This window comes from Canis lupus, chromosome 24, assembly GCF_003254725.2.
Source record: "Canis lupus dingo isolate Sandy chromosome 24, ASM325472v2, whole genome shotgun sequence".
NCBI lineage: Eukaryota > Metazoa > Chordata > Mammalia > Carnivora > Canidae > Canis > Canis lupus.
Window position 1 is genome coordinate 31,585,847 of NC_064266.1, and position 20,976 is coordinate 31,606,822.

Below are 20,976 nucleotides of genomic sequence, written 5' to 3' on the forward strand. Positions count from 1 at the left end.
TTTCTAAGCCATTTCTATGGCCTTTTGACTCCCTATCATTACACTGTCTTCTCCCAGTTGTCTCAGACCTGGATCCTCTGGAGGCAGTGAGCCCATTCACTTGGCGCTTCATTACTGAAGCGACTGTCCTTGCCTCAGTTTCCTCATAGGTAAAGTGAGAATTTATGCTCAGTAAGTCCCAGAGCCCCTCTCGCAGTGACTCGGATCAGTGGGACAAGCGCGGAGGACCTTCTAACAGCCGCAGCAGCAGGCGCTGGGCTGTTGGTCCCCCGGGCACGGCGGCACCCATCCACACAAGTGCTCCTGTCGCCGCCTGCCTCCCCCGCCCCCTACTCCCTGAATGTCTAGGGCGGGCAGTGTCCCACTTCAGGGGAGGGGTGTCAGATGGGTCTCTTCCTTCCCTCACCGTGGGTGGGGAAGGCGGGATGGGAAACGGCCGTCCGCACCGGCGCGCAGCGCTCGGGGACCCCCGGGCGCGCCCCCTCCCCTGGGCCCAGGCCCCCGCGCTCCGCGGCGCCCGCGGCCGGAACAATAGCGCGCGCGGGCGGGGCGGGGCGGGGCGGGCGGGGCGGGGGCGGGACGCTCCTCCGGGCCCCGCCCCCGGCCCGCCCCCCGCGCTCGCACACCCGCTCGCACACTGGCTCCCACCCGCCGCCCGCCCAGGCACTGCCCGCGGGAGCCGCCGCCGCCGCCGCCGCCGCGCCCGCCATGGACGTCCGCCTGTACCCCTCGGCGCCCGCGGTGGGCGCGCGCCCCGGGGCCGAGCCGGCCGGCCTGGCGCACCTGGACTATTACCACTGCGGCAAGGTAGGCGGGGGCGGGGGGGCGCCGAGGCGGGCGCGGCGGCGGCCCGGGCGTCCCCGCTGGAGCGTCGGTGGGTGGACGGGGAGACTCGGAGACCCCGGCGCCTGGTGCCGGCCGCGGGGACCCGCACGCGTCCGCCCGCCGACGGGCACTGCCGCCCGCAGGGGTCCTCCCGGAGTTCTCCGGCCCGCGGGCACAAGTCACCTCGACAGTCACCACGGGGCCCCGCGGCCCGGCCCTGACAGCCGCTCTCGCGCACCGGCTGCCCGCGACCCCGCCGCCCCGCCGCGCCCCGCCGCGCCCCGCCGCAAGCCTCCCTGACGGTCGGGCCCACTCGCCCACGCCCGCCGTCGCGTCGCCGCCCACGAGGCACCCGTTCGCGCGGCACACCGCCTTCCGCGCCCCGTCGCCGTCACGCCCAGGCGCGGCCGCGGACACTCACACAAAGAAGTTGGTCCGACAGTCGCGTCCCGCTCGCGGGGCCCCGCCGGCCGCACACCGCCTCGCACAGCCCCGCGCCCCGCGCCCCTGCGCCCCGCGCCCCCGTGCCCCGCGCCCCGCACCCCTGCGCCCCTGCACCCCGCGCCCCGCACCCCTGCGTCCCCGCGCCCCCGTGCCCCGCACCCCTGCACCCCGCACCCCTGCACCCCGCACCCCCGAGCCCCTACGCCCCGCGCCACCGCGCCCCCGCGCCCCCCGGGCTCTAACTCGCGCGTCGGGGCTTTCACTTGGCGGCGGCGGCGGCGGCGCGCTCACTGGCCGTCCCCGCCCGGCGGGGCCTGGGGTTCCCGGGGCGCTACGGCCCACCGAGGCCTGGCCCCTCCCGGGCACGGAGCGCGGGCGGGCGGCCCTCCCCGCTGGGCTGGGGCTGCGGTGACGACGCCCGCGCCCCGCGCCCCGCCGGCCCCCCGCCCCCCACGGAAGCTCGCGTGCGCGGCTCCCCGAACCGGGACGTCGGATCCGCTCGCTCTCCGCGATGCAGCTGCGCCGCCGCACCGCTCCCCTCGCTGCGGAGGGAACTTTCAGACTTGGTTAGCGAGGCCGACCGTCGGCGCGTCCCGCGGCGGGCGCGAAGCCCGGCCCGGCCCCTCGGAGCCCGGACTGAACCGCGCGCGTGGGTTTCCCCGCGGCCCCGGCGAGCGGCGCGGGCTCCGAGGCGCGGCGAGTGCGCGTCGGCGGCGGGGTGGGCGGCCCTCGGGCCTCGGCGGAGCCCCTGGCCGGTGGCGGCTGCGGGCAGGGGGCGGCCCCGCGCGGAACGGGGGCCCGGGGGCCGGGGGCCGGGGGCCGGGGGCCGGGATCGCCGAGCCAGGCCCGCGGGGAGCAGCCTTGAGGGTCGCAGGGCAAAGCCCCCGCAGTCCCCGCGATGGGGCCTGGGCTCCGGGGCCAGGAGAGCCCGGCGAGGACGAGCTGGGCGGCCCTCGAGGTCTCACAGCGGGTGGGTGGGATCATCTTTGTCCGGTGCCGGCCAAGTTAGAAGCGGGGATGGTGGTTAGAAGTGGGGGATGGTGTCCTGAAGGGAAGGCCGGTTCTCGGCTGTTTCCAGTCTGGTGGAGGGAAAATTGATTAAAAGTAGCAAGTGGAGTCTTGAGAGAGGAGGACACCGCTGGCTGCGGGGGCAGCTGGACTGTCTTCTGCCCTTGGCTTTACTTTTTAACACAGTAAGTGGGCAAGGTTCCAGGCCCTGGTTTGGGGGCGCGCGTGGGGATCGGGGAATTTGTGCCTCGAAGTCTGGGTTGGCGGGTGCGTGGCCTTGAGCCTGGAGTGCGCCTTTTGAGAGTGAGGTTTCTGTGAACCCCGCCAGAGTGCGGCGGTCCCCATGCGGGCCTTCTGCGGGGGGGGGAGGGGGGGGCGCCCAGCTGTGTCCCTGCTTTATTCTGCTGCCCTATGAAGCCCTGACTCGGCACCAAGAACCAGTGTGAAACCCGGCCGGGGAAGGAGCCACTCAGGGAATGAGAAGCCCGTGATTCTGGTTTCTGTTTGTAATCTCGGACTTCTGGCCCAGAGCCGAGGGTGTGTCCAGGTGGAAGAGGTGGCAGCTGGGCCACCAAGGTAGGCGGGGAGAAGGGTGTGACCTCGCACCTGGATGTGAGACCTGCTTCTCAGTCTTCAGGCTTGTGGCAGGATGAGGCAGGGGAAGTCACTGGGCTCAGCTCCCGGTGAACCGATGCCTGCTGGTAGCAGATCCCAAGGGGGCAGTCATCTTTAGTGCTGGTGGTTGGCATGTGGGGCACATTGTGACCAGGGTCTGATGGTGAGGGCCTGGGGAGGGAAATGCCCAGGCTCCATTCTCACAGCTGATCACTATCAGAACATGGAGGGGAAACTGAGGCCCAAGATGCAGCCATGACCACACTTGGGGCCTGTAGGTTGGGCCGCAGAACCATGACACAGCATGCATACTGGGGGCTTGGTCCTTCCAGTCCATACAAGAGGCTTGTCCCCACAGGGGCCTAGGCCTGAGAAACATAAGGGCAAGCATTTGCCCAAGTGATGCCGGATAACTGTGGGGCAGTTGACCCGGAAGGGCCCTTGGTGACTGTTCCCTTGGTGACTGTCCCCTTAGTGATACTCTACACAGAGATTCCAGCCACTTTAAACCAAGTCATGAGCAGTGGCTGTTCTTTTGCCATCTTTTGTTTGAGAAAATACGTAATGGCAAAAGCTGCTATGGTTTCATTTTTGCTCTGAGATAGATGTTATTTTATTAATCACAATAATATTAACATACATTTGAAAAATAGCTTACCAGGTATGAGGCAGGCACATTAGTCATTTCCTGTAATAACAGTGCCTAGTAAGCGTAGGAGCTTGTGGCCCTGTGGCTCCCAGGATCTGTAGACCCATGCTGGGAACCACTAATCCTCTCTTTCTACCTTGCTTCATAGAGGGGAAACAGAGTCACAGAGTATACTACTCTGTGTGTGAAGAGCAGAATTTAGGCCTGATCCCAAATTTCTTGACTCTGAGCTTGACACTTAGGTGCTCTCCCCTCAAGTCTCTAGGAGTTGAGGGGAGACTATGACACTCTTCCTTGGGGATCTGTGAAGTCCCTTTATTCTGACTTTTGACAAGGCTCTTTACCAGGCTGAGGGCAATCCCTGGGGCCCCTCATCAACTATGGCAGACTAGTGTAAACAGACCATTGGAATTTGACAAACCTGGGTTCGAATCTCCAGTTGTGGCTTTGTGATCTAGGGCAAATGATTTGTTGCTTATTTTTTTTACTGAGATATGATTGACATAAAATAAAATGCACATTTTAAGTGTATAGTTCCATGAGTTTTCACAAATACAAACACCTGTGTAACCACCATCCCAATTCACATTTTGCTCATTTTCCATACCCCAGAAAGTTCCCTCATGCCCCTTTCCAGCCCACAGTCTCTATCCCCACCTCTGCAGGAAACGACTTATCTGATTTCTATTATCAGTGCTTTTATTTAAGTTCAGTTTCAGTGTACTAAGTGTATTTAATTTCTAGAATTTCATATGCAACATACACATCTTTGCATCTGTTTTCATTTTGCTCAACATAGTGTTAAGATTTATCCATGTTGTGTATATCCGTAATTCTGTTTTACTGCTAAGTAATATTATGTTGTATGAATGTAGCTCAATTGGTTTATCTGTTCACCTGCCAGTGGATGTTCAGGTTTGTTTCCAGGTTGGGGCTACTATGAATATATGAATAAAGCCTCTGTGAACATTTTACAAGTCTTCTTGTGGGAATTTGCATGTGTGATGAACTCTCAGATGCTGCTGCTGGTGGTCCAGCAACCACACTTTGTGTAGCAGTGGTTTGGTTGTTTGTGAACGGGTTTCTGTGGGCTCCCAGCACCTGGCACAGTGCCTGACCCAGAACTACTCAGGAACTATATGCGTGGGTAAGTGATGGAACTCCCCACCCACACAGCTCTGGGCACAGCATCTTGTATCTTGTCGGGGATCAACACAAGCTCAGCTAGTGAATTATTGGAATCTCCTTGGGATGAAAATACAAGAAGTGGGAGATGCTGTCTCCACCTCACCTGTACTTAAGATTTGTGAGGCCTGCTCAGCGTTTCTGGTAGGTGAGGTCCCCACTGCTGGTTTCTGTAGGGGCACAGGTGGTTGTGGGTGGACCTGGGCCAGGTGAGCTCTGAGCTGAGATGGCTGGTCCTGGGGACTCTGCAGGATGTTAAGAAGCTCTTCTTTACTTTCCATCTAAATGTGTTTACTGTAGCCCCCTCCCCTAGTCTGTCCTGAAGTGTCCTTACCACGAAACTTCTGTACCTTATGAATGTCAGGAGCCACAGCTCAGGCCCAGCACTGCTGCTCCACCCCGCCCCCCCCACCCCCCATTCTGCAAGGTGACCTTGAGCATGACAGTGCTCTTCTCTGGGCCTCTGTTTCCCTCTTGGCAAAGGGAAGGCAAATCAGTGAACATCAGTCTAATGGGATAGGGAGCTGTGGTATGGAGATATAATGAATGGAGCCTGGGCATGTCCTTTGTAAGTAAAGCATAGTACACCCAGGAAGGATGAAGATGATACTTTTAGAGGAGATGCACCCTGATATGCTTCAGAGAGCAGGAACCACTGTGTCTACCTTCACTTTTGTATTCATACCCAGAGCTGGCCTGACACTTAGGGGGTTCAATAAATATTTGCTGAATGAATGCATGCATGAATGAATTCAAGGCTCACCAGTTTTCCTCTGTAGTTTGGAACTTGGCATCTCTTTGGCTCTTAGAAGATTTTACTGAGCGCATCAAATCTAGGGCATAGCCAGGGCCAAGAATCTTTTGGCTGACCTGCCATTCCTAGAGGAGCTTACCCAAGTAGGCCCAGAGGACAGAGCCCAGCACAGAGAGCAGCCAGGAAACCTGGAAGAGCAGCTGAGTGTCTATGCATCCAGAACAAGACTCCACACCTCACCCTTATCCCAGGAATCCCCCTGCAGGACTGCCAGCCCCATATGATTCCATAGGGCCAGCTATTTTGCCTCTCTGATTTTCTAGAACTAGTCTCAAGATATGAAGGCAGTCTAAGTCCTGGAACCTCGCAGAACTGGGTTTGAATGCTGCCATCATCAGCACAGGCAAGTTTTTTAACTTCCCCATGCTTCAGTTTCCTCATCTGCAAAATGGGCATAGCAGCACCTCCCCCATGGGGTTGCCTTGAGGTTGGAGATCATGCATACACAGCCTGTGGCCCCAGCAGGAAACGCTTTCATTTCTATTCATAAAGAGCTGCACAATTGAAAATTAAAATGCTGGAGGAACCTGTTTCAGTGCTGGATGCTGGAGGACCAACCGTCCCAGCTGCTGCAGGGGAGGGGTCCTCCTAACATCAGATGTTTCCATGCCTCGGTCTCTGGGTCTGATATTTTTCCTGTATCTGGTTTGAAACAGTCTCGGGGTGGACCCTTCAGCCTAATGAATAAACAAGGACCTGCTCATTTCCTTGGCGTCTGTTTCCTTCTTGAATCTGTGTGGGAGGGGAGTTGGGTTTGTTGGGCAGAGGAGACTGGTTCACTTTGCAGCTGCACCATTTGTTGGAGTGGGCTGGTGACCTTGTGTACCTCACTTAACCGCTCCAGGTCTCAGTTTTCTCATCCATACAAGGGGGCAGTAATACCTTCTTCATACGGTTGCTATGAGGTTCAGGTTGAAGAAACAGAAATGGAAGTTCCTTTGATCTAGAACAGTGTTTTCCAGCATCAGCACTGTGGACACTTTAGACCTGGTAATTCCTTGTTTGGGGGGGGGGGATGTTTTGTGCATTATAACATTATAAGATGCATAGTTGCATCCCTGGCCTCTACTGATTAGGTGCCAGTAGCACCTCCTCCCACAATAGCCAAAAAAAGTCTCCAGGCTTTGCCAAGTATCCCCTGCGGAGCAAAAGTGCCCCTGTTTGAGAACCACTGAACTGGAAAATGTGGTGCAGGTAAACTAAAATGTCATGGGGATGAGAGTGGTAGAGCTTAAGAGCGTGTGCTTTCTGTTCAGTATTTTAGTCCTGCTTCTCACTGTCAGTGAATTCTGTATCCACGTGGTTGGCAGTCATCCTATGTACATGGACCAAAAACCTGCATAGTGATTTTCCAGTGTGGTTTGGGAGCAGCAATAAAAACATATGGTAAGTAATTATTAACTTAATGAGTCGTGGTAAATTGCAATTTTATTTCTTAGTGAAAACATGCTGTATAACATGGGATAATAAATTTTGATCAATTATCCTGATGCTCAAACTTGCTACTGTATAACAGCAAACTTCTGGTGCCTGCTAGAATGAGCAACAAGACTGTGGTTTTTCAATATGTAATTACTCATTTACTGCTGGGCTTCTCAGATGTTCAGCAGGTTTTTATTGAGTCCCTACTGTGTGCCAGGGGATCCAGCCTTATCCTGAAGGCTCAGCAACTCAATGGGAAACTTGTATTTACTAGATGAAAGGCTGTGTGGATTTGTAACATGCCTCAAAATGCAGAGTTTTAATTAAATATGTAATTGGGGAAGTGCCAGGGGTGTAAGAAAGCCTCACAGGGCAGAGTCTTAAAGGAAACGCCAGGTGGGCTATGTGGAGGCATGTAGAATTCATGGAAGGGTGCTCTAGGCAGAGGGAAGAGCCACTGCAAGGGGGCCTGAAGGGTGGTTTGGGGGTACTCTCAGCCTAAGGCAAGGAGGCCTGCCTACAGGGGAGCTGGGACACCAGCAGAGATTGTCATAAAGAGTGTCACATCCCAGCTGGTTGGGCTTTATTTTATTTTTTAAATTAAAAAAGTTTTTCCTTTTTAAAAAAAATTTTATTTAAATTCAATTTGCTAACATATAACACCCAGTGATCATCCCATCAAGTTCCCTCCTTAGTGCCTGTCACCCAGTCACCCCATCCCCCCACTCTCCTCTCCTTCTGCAACCCTTTGTTTCCCAGTTAGGAGTTTCTCATGGTTTGTCTTCCTCTCTAATTTTTCCCCACTCAGTTTCCCTCCTTTCCCTTATAGTCCCTTTCACTATTTCTCATATTCTGCATATGAGTGAAACCATATGATGATTATCCTTCTCCGATTGATTTATTTCACTCAGCATAATACCTTCCAGTTCCACCCACATCGACACAAATGGTAGGTATCCATCCTTTCTGATGGCTCAGTAATGTTCCATTGTGTGTGTGTGTGTGTGTGTGTGTGTGTGTGTGTGTGTGTGTGTATCACATCTTCTTTATCCATTCATCTGCCAAAGGACATTGTGGCTCCTTGCAGTTTGGCTATTGTGGACATTCCTGCTATGAACATTGGGGTGCAGGTGTCCTGGCGTTTTACTACATTAATATCTTTGGGGTAAATAGGTGGTTGGGTTTTAAGTAGAGGAGTGCCTTGGAGCCAGAGGTGTGGAGCAGAGTATGGAATGTTTCATGTTGCTGGATCAGATTGCTGCCAAGCTGTCTCTTGGTCTTCTGCTGATGGAAAAGCTTAATGACTTGTGTTTGATTGCATCCAGTAGTAAGCTCTTCTCAAACTTTAGTGCAGCAGAATCACCTGGGGGGCAGTTGAAACACAGATCGCTGGGTGCCCCTTTCAGAAGTTCTGACTCAGTAGGTCTAGGGAAGAGCTGAAAAGGTGCAGTGCTAACAAGTAATGCTGATGTTGCTGGCCTGGGGAGTATACATAGGAGAACATGGCTCTAGACTGGGATGTGAGTAGGTTTTCCCACCTTGGCTTAGGACACTGGGGACATGTTGTTGGCCTGGGCCATGTAGCCTTGGCTAAGACACAGTCAGGTATCCCAGAGACCCTTGAGTTCTTCAGGCCCTCCAGAGGTTATGGGGACAGACTCCTTCACCGTGGAGAGAGTTGTACATTGGCTTCCTTGGACACCGACTCTGAGATGGAGAGTTGCCTATGGAAGATATATTTTGGGGGAAGTTCCCAGGAAGTGTAGCTGTAAGGGAGTAAGGGAAGCAGTATTGGGCAGAGGGAGAAGCATGTTCCATTGGCCTGGAACATGGTCACTGATCTGGGGTAGCTCTTCAGAGTTGTGCCAAACTGGGACAAGAGAGCTGATCATGCCTTTTTGTTTCTCACTACATCCAGTCATTGGCATCAAGGCATCTCTCCTTGTCCCAGGTAGCTCCCTGTGACAAAGAGATTCCCAGTGAGGGGTACAACTGTGACATTCCCAGCCGCTGGGGATGAATGCGTAGAAGGGGAAGTACCAAAGTGCCTATTTCAGGGAGATGCCTCTTAGGGAAAAAACTCCCCTTCCTTTTGAAAGACTTCCCAGGGGGCAGCCCAGGTGGCGCAGCGGTTTGGCGCCGCCTGCAGCCTGGAGTGTGATCTCGGATGGAGTCCCACGTTGGGCTCCCTGCATGGAGCCTGCTTCTCCCTCTGCCTGTGTCTCTGTCTCTGTCTATGAAGAAATAAATAAAATCTTAAAAAAAAAAAAAAAAAGACTTCCCAGGAAGTCAAGGACCAGGATGTTGACGATTTTTAGAGTGTTTGAGTCACTTGCTGAGGATTCTTTCTCATCTCATGATGTGAATGAGAACTGTGGGATAATTGCTTCTTAGGTCTGGGTGAAGAAGAATCATTATTAATGGAAGTTTCTGGGGCTGAATGAATTTCTCTTACTGAGATGTCATGCGCTCTCTTGTGTGGAGGAGAGGACTCCACACTGATTTCAGAGAAGCTTCTGGGCTGTGCCTGGGGGAGTCAGGTCTGGGCAGGGGACCTGGCTTTCTCCTTGGGCTGGAGTCCTATCACAGCTTCAACAAGAGGCTCTGCACCTGGTCCCTGCCTCAGTGTTGGCCATTGTCCATGGCTATCCTATCCCTATTGTTTCCACCTTCTCTGAGCTCCCAGGAGGCTTGGAGGTGTGGGATATCACACATATCTTTTGCTTGTTAACTTCCCAATTTCATTTCCCTCTTCTGTCATTTTCCTACTTTATCTTGAGTCCTGCCATCTTTTTTGGAAATTTGTTTTTATTCTTTGTAAGATACACAGAAATATAGTAGGGTGTAAAAGAAAACATGGGGGGGCCCACCCATTCCCATTTCCTCTCCCCACTGCCCTCTTAGCCCCATTCCCCAGGGCTAACCCCCAAGGGAAGTTGGGTGGGATTACTTCTAGTCATAACCTTTCTTCAGTTAAACTAATAAGTTTATTGTCACTTTTTTCATTTCCCAGAATTTTGTATTGTTTCTGGATTGATCTTGTATCAGAGCATCTCATTCCTTTTTTCTAATGGATATGTGAATATTTTGAGTCTTTTTGAAGATTATAATACAGTGAAAAAGTTATCTTCTGTTTTTTGTGTTAACTCTGTTTTCTTGGTGGTTAGTTCTTCTGTCCATATTAGGCCTCTTTTTATGCTGATATTTTCTACATATGCCTGGTAATGCTTGGTTGACATTTAATTGTAAACAGAGATCTAGACTGATCTATTCTGTAGTTGTGACTTCCCTCAATGCCTGTGAGAACCATGATTATGTGGGTAAGTAATATGAATGTTGATTTTAGGTGCCCTGGTGTGGTTTGTGGGTGGACACTCAAAGCTGAGGACTTCTTTTAGTGCATGGGACAAGCTCCCTTGAGGTTGGGGGAATCTGTTTCTCATATAGACCAGCAGTTACTCAAGGGCTCTGGTGCCTCTGTTTTTCCAGCCTCATGCCTATCCACAGGGAGGAATCCCTGAGGCAGATCCCTCATTTAATTTGAGTCCTTCTCCTGGGCTTTAGCCTGAAGGCAGATCCAACAGTTAGCTTCTTTGAGGTCTGTAGGCTAACCCAAAGGTCTAGGCACATCCCTGGCCCAGGGCTTCCAGTCCCTGCTGCCTCTCTTCGGGGATTTCTGGGGTTCAGTTAGGATGATAGCTTTTCCAGAGGTCTTATGTTGGTGTGCTGGTGCCCTTGGAGCTGATAGGCTTCTTTGTCTCACTTCTTACTTCCTGTCACTCTTAGTGTTTTTGATCCCCAGCCCTTTCTTTTGTTCTCATGGGGGCTTTTTGGAGTTATTTCATTTTAACCCACCCATCTATCTGAATTATGAATATATGTGTGTATGTATGAATCATGAATATAAATGTATGTATATGTTTTGTTGTGTGTATATATCTTTTTTTCCCATTCTAGTGTTGTTTAGAAGAGAGGAGAAGCAAAAAGTGTGTGTCTGTCTGACATCTTGAACAAAACATCCCCTCTCACTGATTTTTATTTTTAAATTTTGTGCCACCTTATGGAGAAAAGTAGGGCAGAAATAAGCACAAATTTATTCACTGAACATTTACCCATTTCAGGCTCATTCTTGTATCATCTCATTGAGCCTTCATAAGAACTATGCCAGGCACATATGTCCCCATTTTGCAGGTGAGAAAACTGGGGTCTAAGTAGGTCACATTACAAAAGGCAGCAGAGTTGCTGGTTGGCTGAGCTGGAGTTCAGAGTGTGCTGTCTCTGTTCCTATCTTGGGCAGCCTCTACCGTGCCAGGTGGAGTTCGTACTCTCTGCTGGGATGCAGGAGTGGATCAGCTTGTCCCTTGGTTTTACTGTTAATGCATTGGCTCTTCTGGGCCTGAGGATTCCCAGCTGAGCCTTCTGCCTTGGTTTTCAACTTCAAACATCACTTGGTAATAGAATGCCTTCACATTACAGCTAATTAAAACGTGCTTATCTTGAAGTTGGGCCTAATTTGCAGGAATGATTTAGAAACTTGTTGGAAATGAATCCAACTCAGTAGTATAACCCAGGGTCAATCTCATGCATAAATTTTATTGTTCCATTTTGCTGTTTTGACTCGAACTGAACTTGATAATGTGGAATATGGACCCTGGGCCTTTTGTTGCTCATTTATTTTGCAAATATTTACTGAATGCCTAGAGGGTGCTACCTACATTATTTACAGAGGTCCTTTCACCCCAACCCCCATGCTTGTTTCTATTCTATACATTCACCTGAGCTGTAAGGTAATTGTTTTGTAAAATCAGGTGGTGGATTCATATGTGATTTTGAGTTCAATGGCAGTGCCTGGTTTCATATCTTGTCACTTACAAGCTGTATGACTTAGGACCTATCACTTAACTTCTCTGATCTCCAGTGTTCTCACATAACCGTAATTGCCTCTCAGGTTTGTGGTGAGGCCTCTGGGAGATCATGTAAGTCATGCCCTCCCTCACTCCTGCTGCCAGCTACCATTCAGGTCACCTGGGCCTTTTGTAGGACAGCAAACATAGTCTCCATCCCATATTTTTTGTCTTTTATAAATGGTATAAATGGTAGAGTCTCAGGAACTTTCCTGTTCAGAATAGGTATAATGGTGGTTTTGGTTGGTATGGTTTCCTTTCTCTCTGTATCATTTCCCTTATTTCTCGTTGTTTTTCCCACAGGGACTCTATGAGGTTCAGTTAAACATTCAGACTCACAAGATACACATGGGTGACACTTGGTCCCCGTCTCCTTGAAAGAGGTGGGCAGGACCCAGCACCTGCCAGCAGGGCACAGGATCTCTTCCTCTTCTGCAGGAGTAGTTCTAGCCATGGCCTTTGCCTTAATCCATGGAGGTGGCCTCCAGCTCTTCTCTTGGCCTGCCCCCCCACCCCCACTCTCCCAGGTTTTAGTGTAAGTGCAAGGTAATGAGACCCACAAGGGGTGGGTTTGGAAGTCACCCTGGCTCAGAAGCCTTATTCCCCAAAGGACCCATAGCTCCTGTAACAATTTCATAGTCTTCACTTCAGGGGTTTCTTGCAAGAAACCTACAGTTGTAAGAGTCCCTTCACTCAGGAAAAGTTTGGTTTCATTATCAGATATTTAGAATTTATTTATAGTTATCTCCAGTCCAGATGCAGTTTACCAGTCAGGGGTCATTTTTACCATAAGCAGGGGTGCCTAGTGACATCGTTAACATCTTACCTTCATCAGGTTTCCACTTAATTAACAAAGGTGAAATTCTCTTGCAAAAGGGAAAAGGATTTGTTTAACCCTTTACCCGGTATACACTATCCTGTTTCCCCCAGAGAAGTGGTGCTTTTTGGGATCTCTTTTGGGAGGATGAATGATGTTCTCAGTATGGCTATAATATAATCCATGCTTGTTTATGTTTTCTAATTGATCTGTATAAGATGTAGACATAAACTCTGGCCAAGAGATACACTGTGGAGTCATATTGGCTTGGGATCAAATCCAGGCTTTGCAACTTATTGAGAGTGCATTCCTTCATTCAGCCTTGCAAAGAACATTCACTACCTGCTGTATGCAGGGCTTTATGGTAGATGCCAGGTGAGAATAAGTGTTTAAGACCTGGTCCTTGCCCTTGAGGAGCCACAGTCTTATTAGCGAGATAGGCAAAAAATAAGCAATTCCAAATGGGTGTGGTATTACCAGGCCAGGCCAGGGTAGTAGAGAAGTCTTCCCAGAGGAGGGTACACCCAGTTGGTGCTTGAAGATGAATTGGCCAGGTGGAGAAGGTAGAGAAAAGCATTCCAAGTAGAAGGGACAGCATGTACAAAGGCATAGGAGAGGACCAGACTACCAAGAGATAAAGCTGGTGAGGGAAGCAGGGGCATTTGGAAAGTTACTTAATACCTCTGGGCCTCAGTTTCCTCATCTATAAAATGGGGTTATTAGTGCCTACCTGCTTATGAAATTAAATGAGATAATAATGTATGTTTAAGCACCTGGGATAGTTCATTTTAATTACCTTTCCAAATCTATCCATGGATGCCCAAGAGCCAAACATTTGACTTTAAATGAAAAGGAGAAAAAAACCAACAAGCTGGAGGGTTTGTCCAGCCACCTGTACGATGCAAGCATTTCCTCCAGTGGCTCTTGTGTTAGTTGTCTTACCTCTTTTTTTTTTTGGAAAGCGATAAATGTTTGCACTCTGTCTCAGATTATGTCTTACAGTATCAGTGAAGCACATAATTGTGTTTTCCTAATGGCTCGACATTAACAATAAGCCACGACCCTGTTGAGGCGTTCTCTGGGACAATTTTCCATCTGCTGACAGCCCTGTGCCCATCTGATGCTCCATCAACACATCCTGTCATTTGCTGCTTTGTCTTGCTTTTCTGAAAGGCGGCTACCTCCCACATGCCAGCTGGGGATACTTGGTTTTGGGAGACATTTACTATTCAGTGACCACAAGTCACACATCAGGATGAGCTGAGGAGCTACCCAGGCCACGATCAAGATCTTTCTGATGTGTAAATTGAATCCTGTCATTTCTCTGGGCAAAACCACACAATGGCTCTCTGTTATGCCTTGGTGAAGTCTTACTTGCCTAAATCAGGCCTCTGCTTCAGACCTTCCAATGGCTTTCCCTGGTGTGTAGATAACATCAAATGCCTTTTTGGGTCCATAAATCCTGGTGCAATCTAGCCCCTGCCTGCTTTTCCAGCCTTATTACCAGCTGCTCTGTCTGAGGCACCAGGCTTCGTGCTGGGGATATGGTAGTGAGCAAAGCCAGCCTCCCCCTCCTTGACTCCATTCTAGCCACCCTGGTCTTCTTACTCCTCTCCCCTCCCTGTCTCCCCCGCGGTGCTCTTTTTAGGCTGAGGGGCTTTGCACATGCTGTTCCCTTTGCCTGGAATGTTTTTTGCCTTCATTCTTCACATGGCTGGCTCCTGTTCATTTTTCTTTGCCTTCTCAAAGACTCTGACCTCCTCATCACTCTGCTTATCCCATTATTCTCCATCACAGCTTCTAGTGTATTTTTCCCCATTGCATGATGTTTCTATGAGATTACTTGAGTGTCTGTTCCATCTTCTAGACCACTGGGGGGGGGTATGTTTGTTTTCTTTACCAATGAGTCCCCAGTACCTTAGTATGGTGTCTGTGTAGTAGGTGCTCAATAAAAAGTTGTTGAAAAAAATGAATGAATCAGAGTGGAGGCTATACGTTCCAGAAGATGGCCACTATAACATATCCTAGGCTGTGTTTCCAAGAATAAATCACTCATTGTCTCTGGGCCTTACTTGTCTTATTTGTGCATTGTTGTCAGGACGATTAAACATATACATGTGAGAGGCAGTGTCTGGTGCCGGCAAGTATTTTATTTTGGTTTTATGTTTTTATTTATTCATGTAAGTAATCTCTACTCCAAACATGGGGCTCGAACTTACAACTCTGAGATCAAGAGTTGCATGCTCTGCGGACTGAGCCAGCCAGGGGCCCTGGGGCCTGCAACTGTTAATAAATATGAATTCCCATTGTAATGACATGCCACCCTCACCTGCTGCTGAGCCCAAGGACGAGAGTTGAAGTAGAGTCAAGAGGGCTGATATTGAAAATCCTCACATATTTTAATCAATGCTTGTCTTCTGGGGCAAGGACTGGCCGACCTCAGGCCCTTGTTTTGTCCCCTTCCCGTGTCCCTGCTGGTGGTGACCTTGGTGCATTCGGGAGGGAGATGTAGCTCCCACTCGCCTGTGTTGGGTATCTGGGGCACAGTCAGTCTGGCCTTCAGAGATAACAAGATCCCCAGCTCGTGGGAACATTTCTGTTGAGCAAGCAGGAATTTTTTGGTGCCTTCTCTCCTGAAGTTATTGCCCCTTCTCTTTTTATTAAACTGTAAATCATGAAGATTATGTTACCTGCCAGAAAGTTTAGGGAATGCGAGAAGGTCCCCTGCCACTGTCGCACCATGCAGACTCAAGAGCAGTGTTGATTTGGGTGTGTCTCGTCCTGAAGATTCAGAGCCACAAACTGTTCTGCCCCAGCTGGCTCCTCCCAGAAGCCCCTGACCTGCCCTTACCTGTTTTGTCTTTTCTCTTTTCATGGTGTATAATTTGCCTGTTCGTTATGTTTATTGTTTATGTCCCGCATCTGCCCCTAGAACTTCAGCTTCGTGATGGTGGGGATCCATCAGAGCAACTCTAACTGCTCTGCCTCCGTGTGGGGCATTGCCCACCTACCTGGCTGACTTCTGCACCCATATCTTTTAAGTTTCTTCTCAAGTGCCTTCCCACAGGAAGGAGGCCTTCCCTGCCTTCCCTTCTGCTGCTGTCATTGCCCTTGCAGCACATGGAACACTTTGGGTTCCCTGAGAGCTGGGGTGCTCTCTGTCCCCTTGGAGGCCATGTCTGGGAGCTTGGACTGTGTCTCAAGAGCAGTGGGAGCAGTTAGAAGGACCTTGGTGACTGTCAACACATTGGATGGGGGAGGGCAAGAGTGGATGCAGGAGGATGGAGGGAGGTGATTGCTGTGGTTTAGGAGAGAATTGATGCTGGCTCGCCGCACTAACAGGAGAGCCACTAGCCACATGAGGCTGTTTTGGTTTAACATCAAACCAGATCAAATCCAACCTAATTCCTCAGTCACGCTACCCATATTTTAAGTGCTCTGTAACCACCGGCCTGTGCAGAACATTCCCATCATTGCAGAAAGACCCAGGCTGTTGGTTCTGGGCCAGAGTAGAACCCCTGGGTCAGAAGGAGTGAGCACTTTTAGGGCTCTTGATTCAGCTGTCATGCCATTTTCCAGAACAGTCATCTACGTTCCCTAGCCGCACAAGGAAGCACCCATTTTGTCGCACCCTCCTGGCGTGTCCTGTTGTCTTCTGAAGAACCTTCAGTTGTGCGTGTGCCTCTTGTCAAATCTGCCTTCACGGAGGGTCTAACATGTGGACCATGAGGTCTTTGTGATCAGGGAATTATATGTATATTAATGCAGATTTCAATAAAAAGAGTTATGTTTGCCATTGTGGTACAGTCTGATGCTGTTTAAATGCCTTTGGTAATATCTTCAATCAGATGGCAAACAGAAAATAGGAAAGTTAGTAATAAAAAATGAATTAGAACGATTAGCAAAAGGTGAACCGCTTCCCTCCTCAGGCAACAGGCAGCGTTGACTGAGCTTTGCAGGGTGCTCCTGTCCAAACACGCGTGTGGATTATCGCAGCCTCCGGGGCCGGCCCTGGGGTCTGTTCAGCACATAGGACTTGGTTATTGCCTTCAGTTTTGCAAAGGTCACGGACATCCCCTTAGAGGGACTCTGAGGGGCTCACACGGGGATGAGGGGCTCATGCCCTAGGGTGTCTGGAGTGGGGCCTCAGAAGAGGGGTTTCTGACTCCGGGCAGGCCAGCAGTTCCTCTTTCCAAGGCAGAGACATCTGTGTCCACGTTCCCCCTCCCTGCATCCCCCAGGACCCTGGAGAATCTTAACCACTCCTCTTTCTAGCATCTTCTCTAGGGATGCCCTTGGGGAGCCTTTCATGGTTGTCTGGTGTTGGAGGCGGGGGTCTCCCCAAGAAGGGGTAGATGCAAAGTCTTTAATTGACTAATGCAGACACTGGACTAGTTGCAAAGAGAAACAGAATTCTGGGGACAGAGTGAGGCATGTGTGGCTGGAGCTCAAGCCAGAAGGACATGGAACTTGCACTGTGGAACCGTTGAAACTCACACTTACTGGAGCATGGGCCACGGAGATGACACACTGGTGGTTGGGGTGATTATGTCCATACTACCTGGCTCACTTCCACAGTCAGTCATCAGGGTTGGATAACACCACCTTAGCTGTATAACTGCTGCAACAGATAGGCACGTTTTGTTCAGACCATGTTCGCGGAATGGCCCCCACAGTTGGTTGGTAACTACCTACCTTAGGCCAGAGCTTCCCAACCTTTAACAGGCATGGAAATCACACAGGGTCTTATTAAAATGCAGATTCTGATTCAGTAGACCTGGAGTGGGGCCAGAGATTTTGAGGGCCTAACAAGGTCCAGGAGATGCTGAGTTGCTGGTCAGTGGACCACAATTTGAGAACCAAGGCCTCTGTGTCAGACTGAGCTCTCTAGAAGCAGAGCCCGAGACAAGGATGTTGGTGAAAGAGTACTCTCCCTAGAAAGGGCTTGAGGGACCCAGGAAGCCCTGGGGGAGGAGGTGAGCAAGGAGGTGGTCTCAGCTGGAGATCTGCTTCAGCCCGATTCCATGGGGAATCCTGGTGGTGGTCTTTTGCACACCCTTGTCAATGGGTTCCTGGCCATGGGCTTCCTCAGGGAGGGCTGGGGGAGAGGTGTCATACTTCCTATGCTTTTCTCCTGTCAGCCAAGGGTACTTCTGCAAAGGAGGGGGCATTAGCATTCACAGCCACTGGAGGATAGATGCACAGCCTGAAAAGAGGGATCTTGGTGGGATCCATCAGCATCCACACACTGTATCATCATCTGAGAATAGCTTTGGGAGTGTGGAAGGGGAGCCAGGACTGTTGGCTTTTGTTTGAACTCTGCTGTGTGACCTTGGGTAAGCCACCTCTGCTCTCTGGGCACTGTTTGTGCTACAGCCTCACATGGTTTGGTTGTGATTGGTCCTTGGTCCTTGTCCTTAGGTTGTGATAGAGCCTGCAGGTAGGGATGGGTGGATAGGTGAGGGTCTGCACAGGGTAGACAACTCTTGCTTCAGAGCCCAAGGAGGGGGAAGAGAAAGGGAGCAGAGAGAGAAGGATGGGGGGGGAGGGGAAGGGCACGCCCCCCCCCCCCCCCCCCCCCCCCCCCCCGCACGGGGAGAGGGAGATTGAAAGAGATGGGGAGGGAGGGGGAGGGAGAGACAACAGGGTCGAGGAGAGAATCCCTGAGACCTGCAGTGCTCAGGGAGTGCTTCCTGGCAGAGGTATTTAGGCAGGACCTCCAAGAACGGTAAGATGGGGACATATAGAGGAAGGGAGAACAGAAGAGCCACTAATTTCATGTGTACCATGGGATAGGTGTTTTACTTATTTATTTATTCTTCATAACCACATTTGGGAGTAGAAGCTGATCCTACTGTGCAGATAAACGAAGGCACTGGAAGTCAGGTGACTGGGCCATTGTCACACTGGGACTGGAACCTGAACCTATTTGCTAAGACCCCCATTCTTGACCTCCATGACATCAACAAGCAGGGAGAGGGTGTGGCCAAGGCCAAGGGGACGGGTGGCTTGGGGAACTGTGGCACAGCTGTCTGGATGGGTACAGGCTAGTGTGGAAGAGGAGACAAAACCTGCAGCTTGGGAAGGGCACTCAATGCCAGGCCTTGGAGTTTGGGTCCTACAGTGGGGAGCCACGGAGGGCTTTGGGGCAGGTGTGATGTGTGCAAAGGAAGTAAGCCAGTGTTGCACCCTTTGCTTGGGGGCCCTTCCCAACCCCCACTGGGCCACCTTCCCCACATATCTGTCTTCCCTGATTCATCAGTATGTGTGTGCGTGTGTGTGTGTGTGTGTACATGTACATGCTGGGGTCGGGGCCTGGAGTCCTTCCTGGACCCTTTCTGTAGACCACTTTCTTAGTGCTTGGGGTCCTTGGGGCAGAGGGACTTCCACATTTGCTGTAGGTGCTTTGTGGTACAGGGGCCCTGGAATCCCAGTGCTATCCAGTGATCTCAGGGTAGGTAAGAGCTGGTTGCCTTGCTGCTTGGATAAGCCCACCTTCCTGCCTCTCTCCTCCTGTGCAGCCAGCCCCAAGCGCATGCTGGCACCTGGGAGGTGAAGGGAGGAAAGACCACAGACCGTCATCCTAGATGGACATAGACGTGGACTTGGGTGTGTCAAGACTTTGAGGTTGAGGATTCGGGTCTGAATCATCTTCAGCCTTCCTTACTCTCTTATCCGTGGCCTAAGTTTTCTCCCCCAGTCAAAGCTGGCAACATCCAGCTCTTTCTCATTCTTCACATAAACCTCTCTCTCTCTCTATCTCTTTCTCTTTTTTCAGGATGTTATGTAAGCTACAGTCACAACTTGGCACCTGGCATAAGATGCTGATAACAACCATAGAAACTGTTACTGCCAAGTGGGGTGGCAGGGCTAAGATGGTAGTGGGAGAGGTGCCCACTAGGCTGGGGTGGTGACAGAGGAGGAGCTACTGTTTATTGAATACCTACTGTGTGCCAGGTGTCTTATGTATACTGTGTTCTTTAACCCTCACAATAGTCCTGCAAGTTACATGTTGTTATTACCATGTCACAAACAGCGGATAGGTGACACCACAGGCTTAGAGGGGTCGAGAAAATTGTCTAAGGTCACACAGCCTGCAGGTAGGAGAGTGGATCATGAACCAGAACCTGTCCAGCCCCAAAGTCATGATCTTTATTCTGTAACATATGCAGATCTTTAGCTTCCCTGGGGGAAAGGGATTCCCTGCTTAGAGTCAAACCATCCCAACCTAGACTTGGCATAGAGTATATTATTCTCATTGCAGACAGAGGTGAATGCTCACCTTGTCCAGACTCAAACCCAGAAGCCTGAGCCTCATCCCCCCTAGCTGCTTTCCACCTCCCAAGAGGCTTGTATTGTTCTCAACTTGATACTCTATAGACCAGACACTTGTTCTTTGGCTGTGAGAATATCATGGCCAGTGCTCTACTGTTAGCTCCTATTAGTTGCTGCCTAACAAGCCACCCAAAATTAGTTGTTTAAAGCAACCGCTGTTTTATTTAGCTCACAATCTGTGGGTTGGCTGGAGGACTGTCTGGCTGGCTGGTCTCTGCAGGGCTCCCTCCTGCATCTGTGATCACTTGGCTGGTTACCTGGCAGCTGGGTGATCTAGGATGGCCTCACTCACCTGTTTGGCAGTTGGCAGACTGCTGGCTGGGAGCTGGCTGATGGTTGGCTCGGCTTTCCTCCAGACCTCTTCTTCCAGCAGGCTAGCTCAGGCTCCTTCACTCACTAGGTGCTCCGGGGCTCCTGAGGCTGCAAGAGTGAGACGTTCCAGTGTACACATGCTTTTCAGGCTTTTCCTTGTGGCACATTTGTTGCTGTCTCAGTGGCCAAATAAAGTCACATGGCTAAGCCTGGCTTCAAGATGGGAAGAAAAAGACTCCCATCTTTTGGTAAGAAGAGCAGTGACATCACTGTGCAGAGGGCAGGCATGTAGAAATGGGAGGACCTGTGGTCATCTTTGTAATCTACTGTGGCTGACAACAAACATTTTTATGAAGCCTCTGCTGTGTACTAGGCACTGGGGTGGGAACTCCAGGGTGAACTAAAGATGTATAATGACACAATGAAACACAAAATGTGAGCATGGCAGGGTCAATTAGGAGAGCTACACGTGTGCTACGAGGCCGGGTAATGGGGGGGGGGAGTCAGAGGGAACTTCAGGAATTGTAGGTAGACAGGTTGCCACATGGGGCAAGAGCAGCATTCTAGATAGAGAGGGCAGCATGTGCGAAGGCCCTGTGGAAGGAGAGACTTGGCACATTTGAGCACTCCTTGAAGTGCCAGTTCC

At 51.0% G+C, this 20,976-nt stretch overlaps 1 protein-coding gene across 3 annotated transcripts in view; it reads left to right on the top strand.

The window, feature by feature from the left end:
• The first annotated feature begins 649 nt into the window (after positions 1 to 649).
• The window catches only part of TOX2 (TOX high mobility group box family member 2), a 139,253-nt gene continuing 118,926 nt past the window's right edge, over positions 650 to 20,976 (top strand). Inside the window, exon 1 of one of the 3 annotated variants that reach the window (XM_025470136.3) lies at positions 650 to 807. In XM_025470136.3, the coding sequence (XP_025325921.3) occupies positions 709 to 807 (99 nt within the window). In that variant the 5' untranslated portion in view covers positions 650 to 708. Of the gene's footprint in view, positions 808 to 2,319; positions 2,463 to 20,976 lie in introns of those variants that run through there. The other 2 variants (XM_025470134.3, XM_035705402.2) reach the window with 2 other exon arrangements.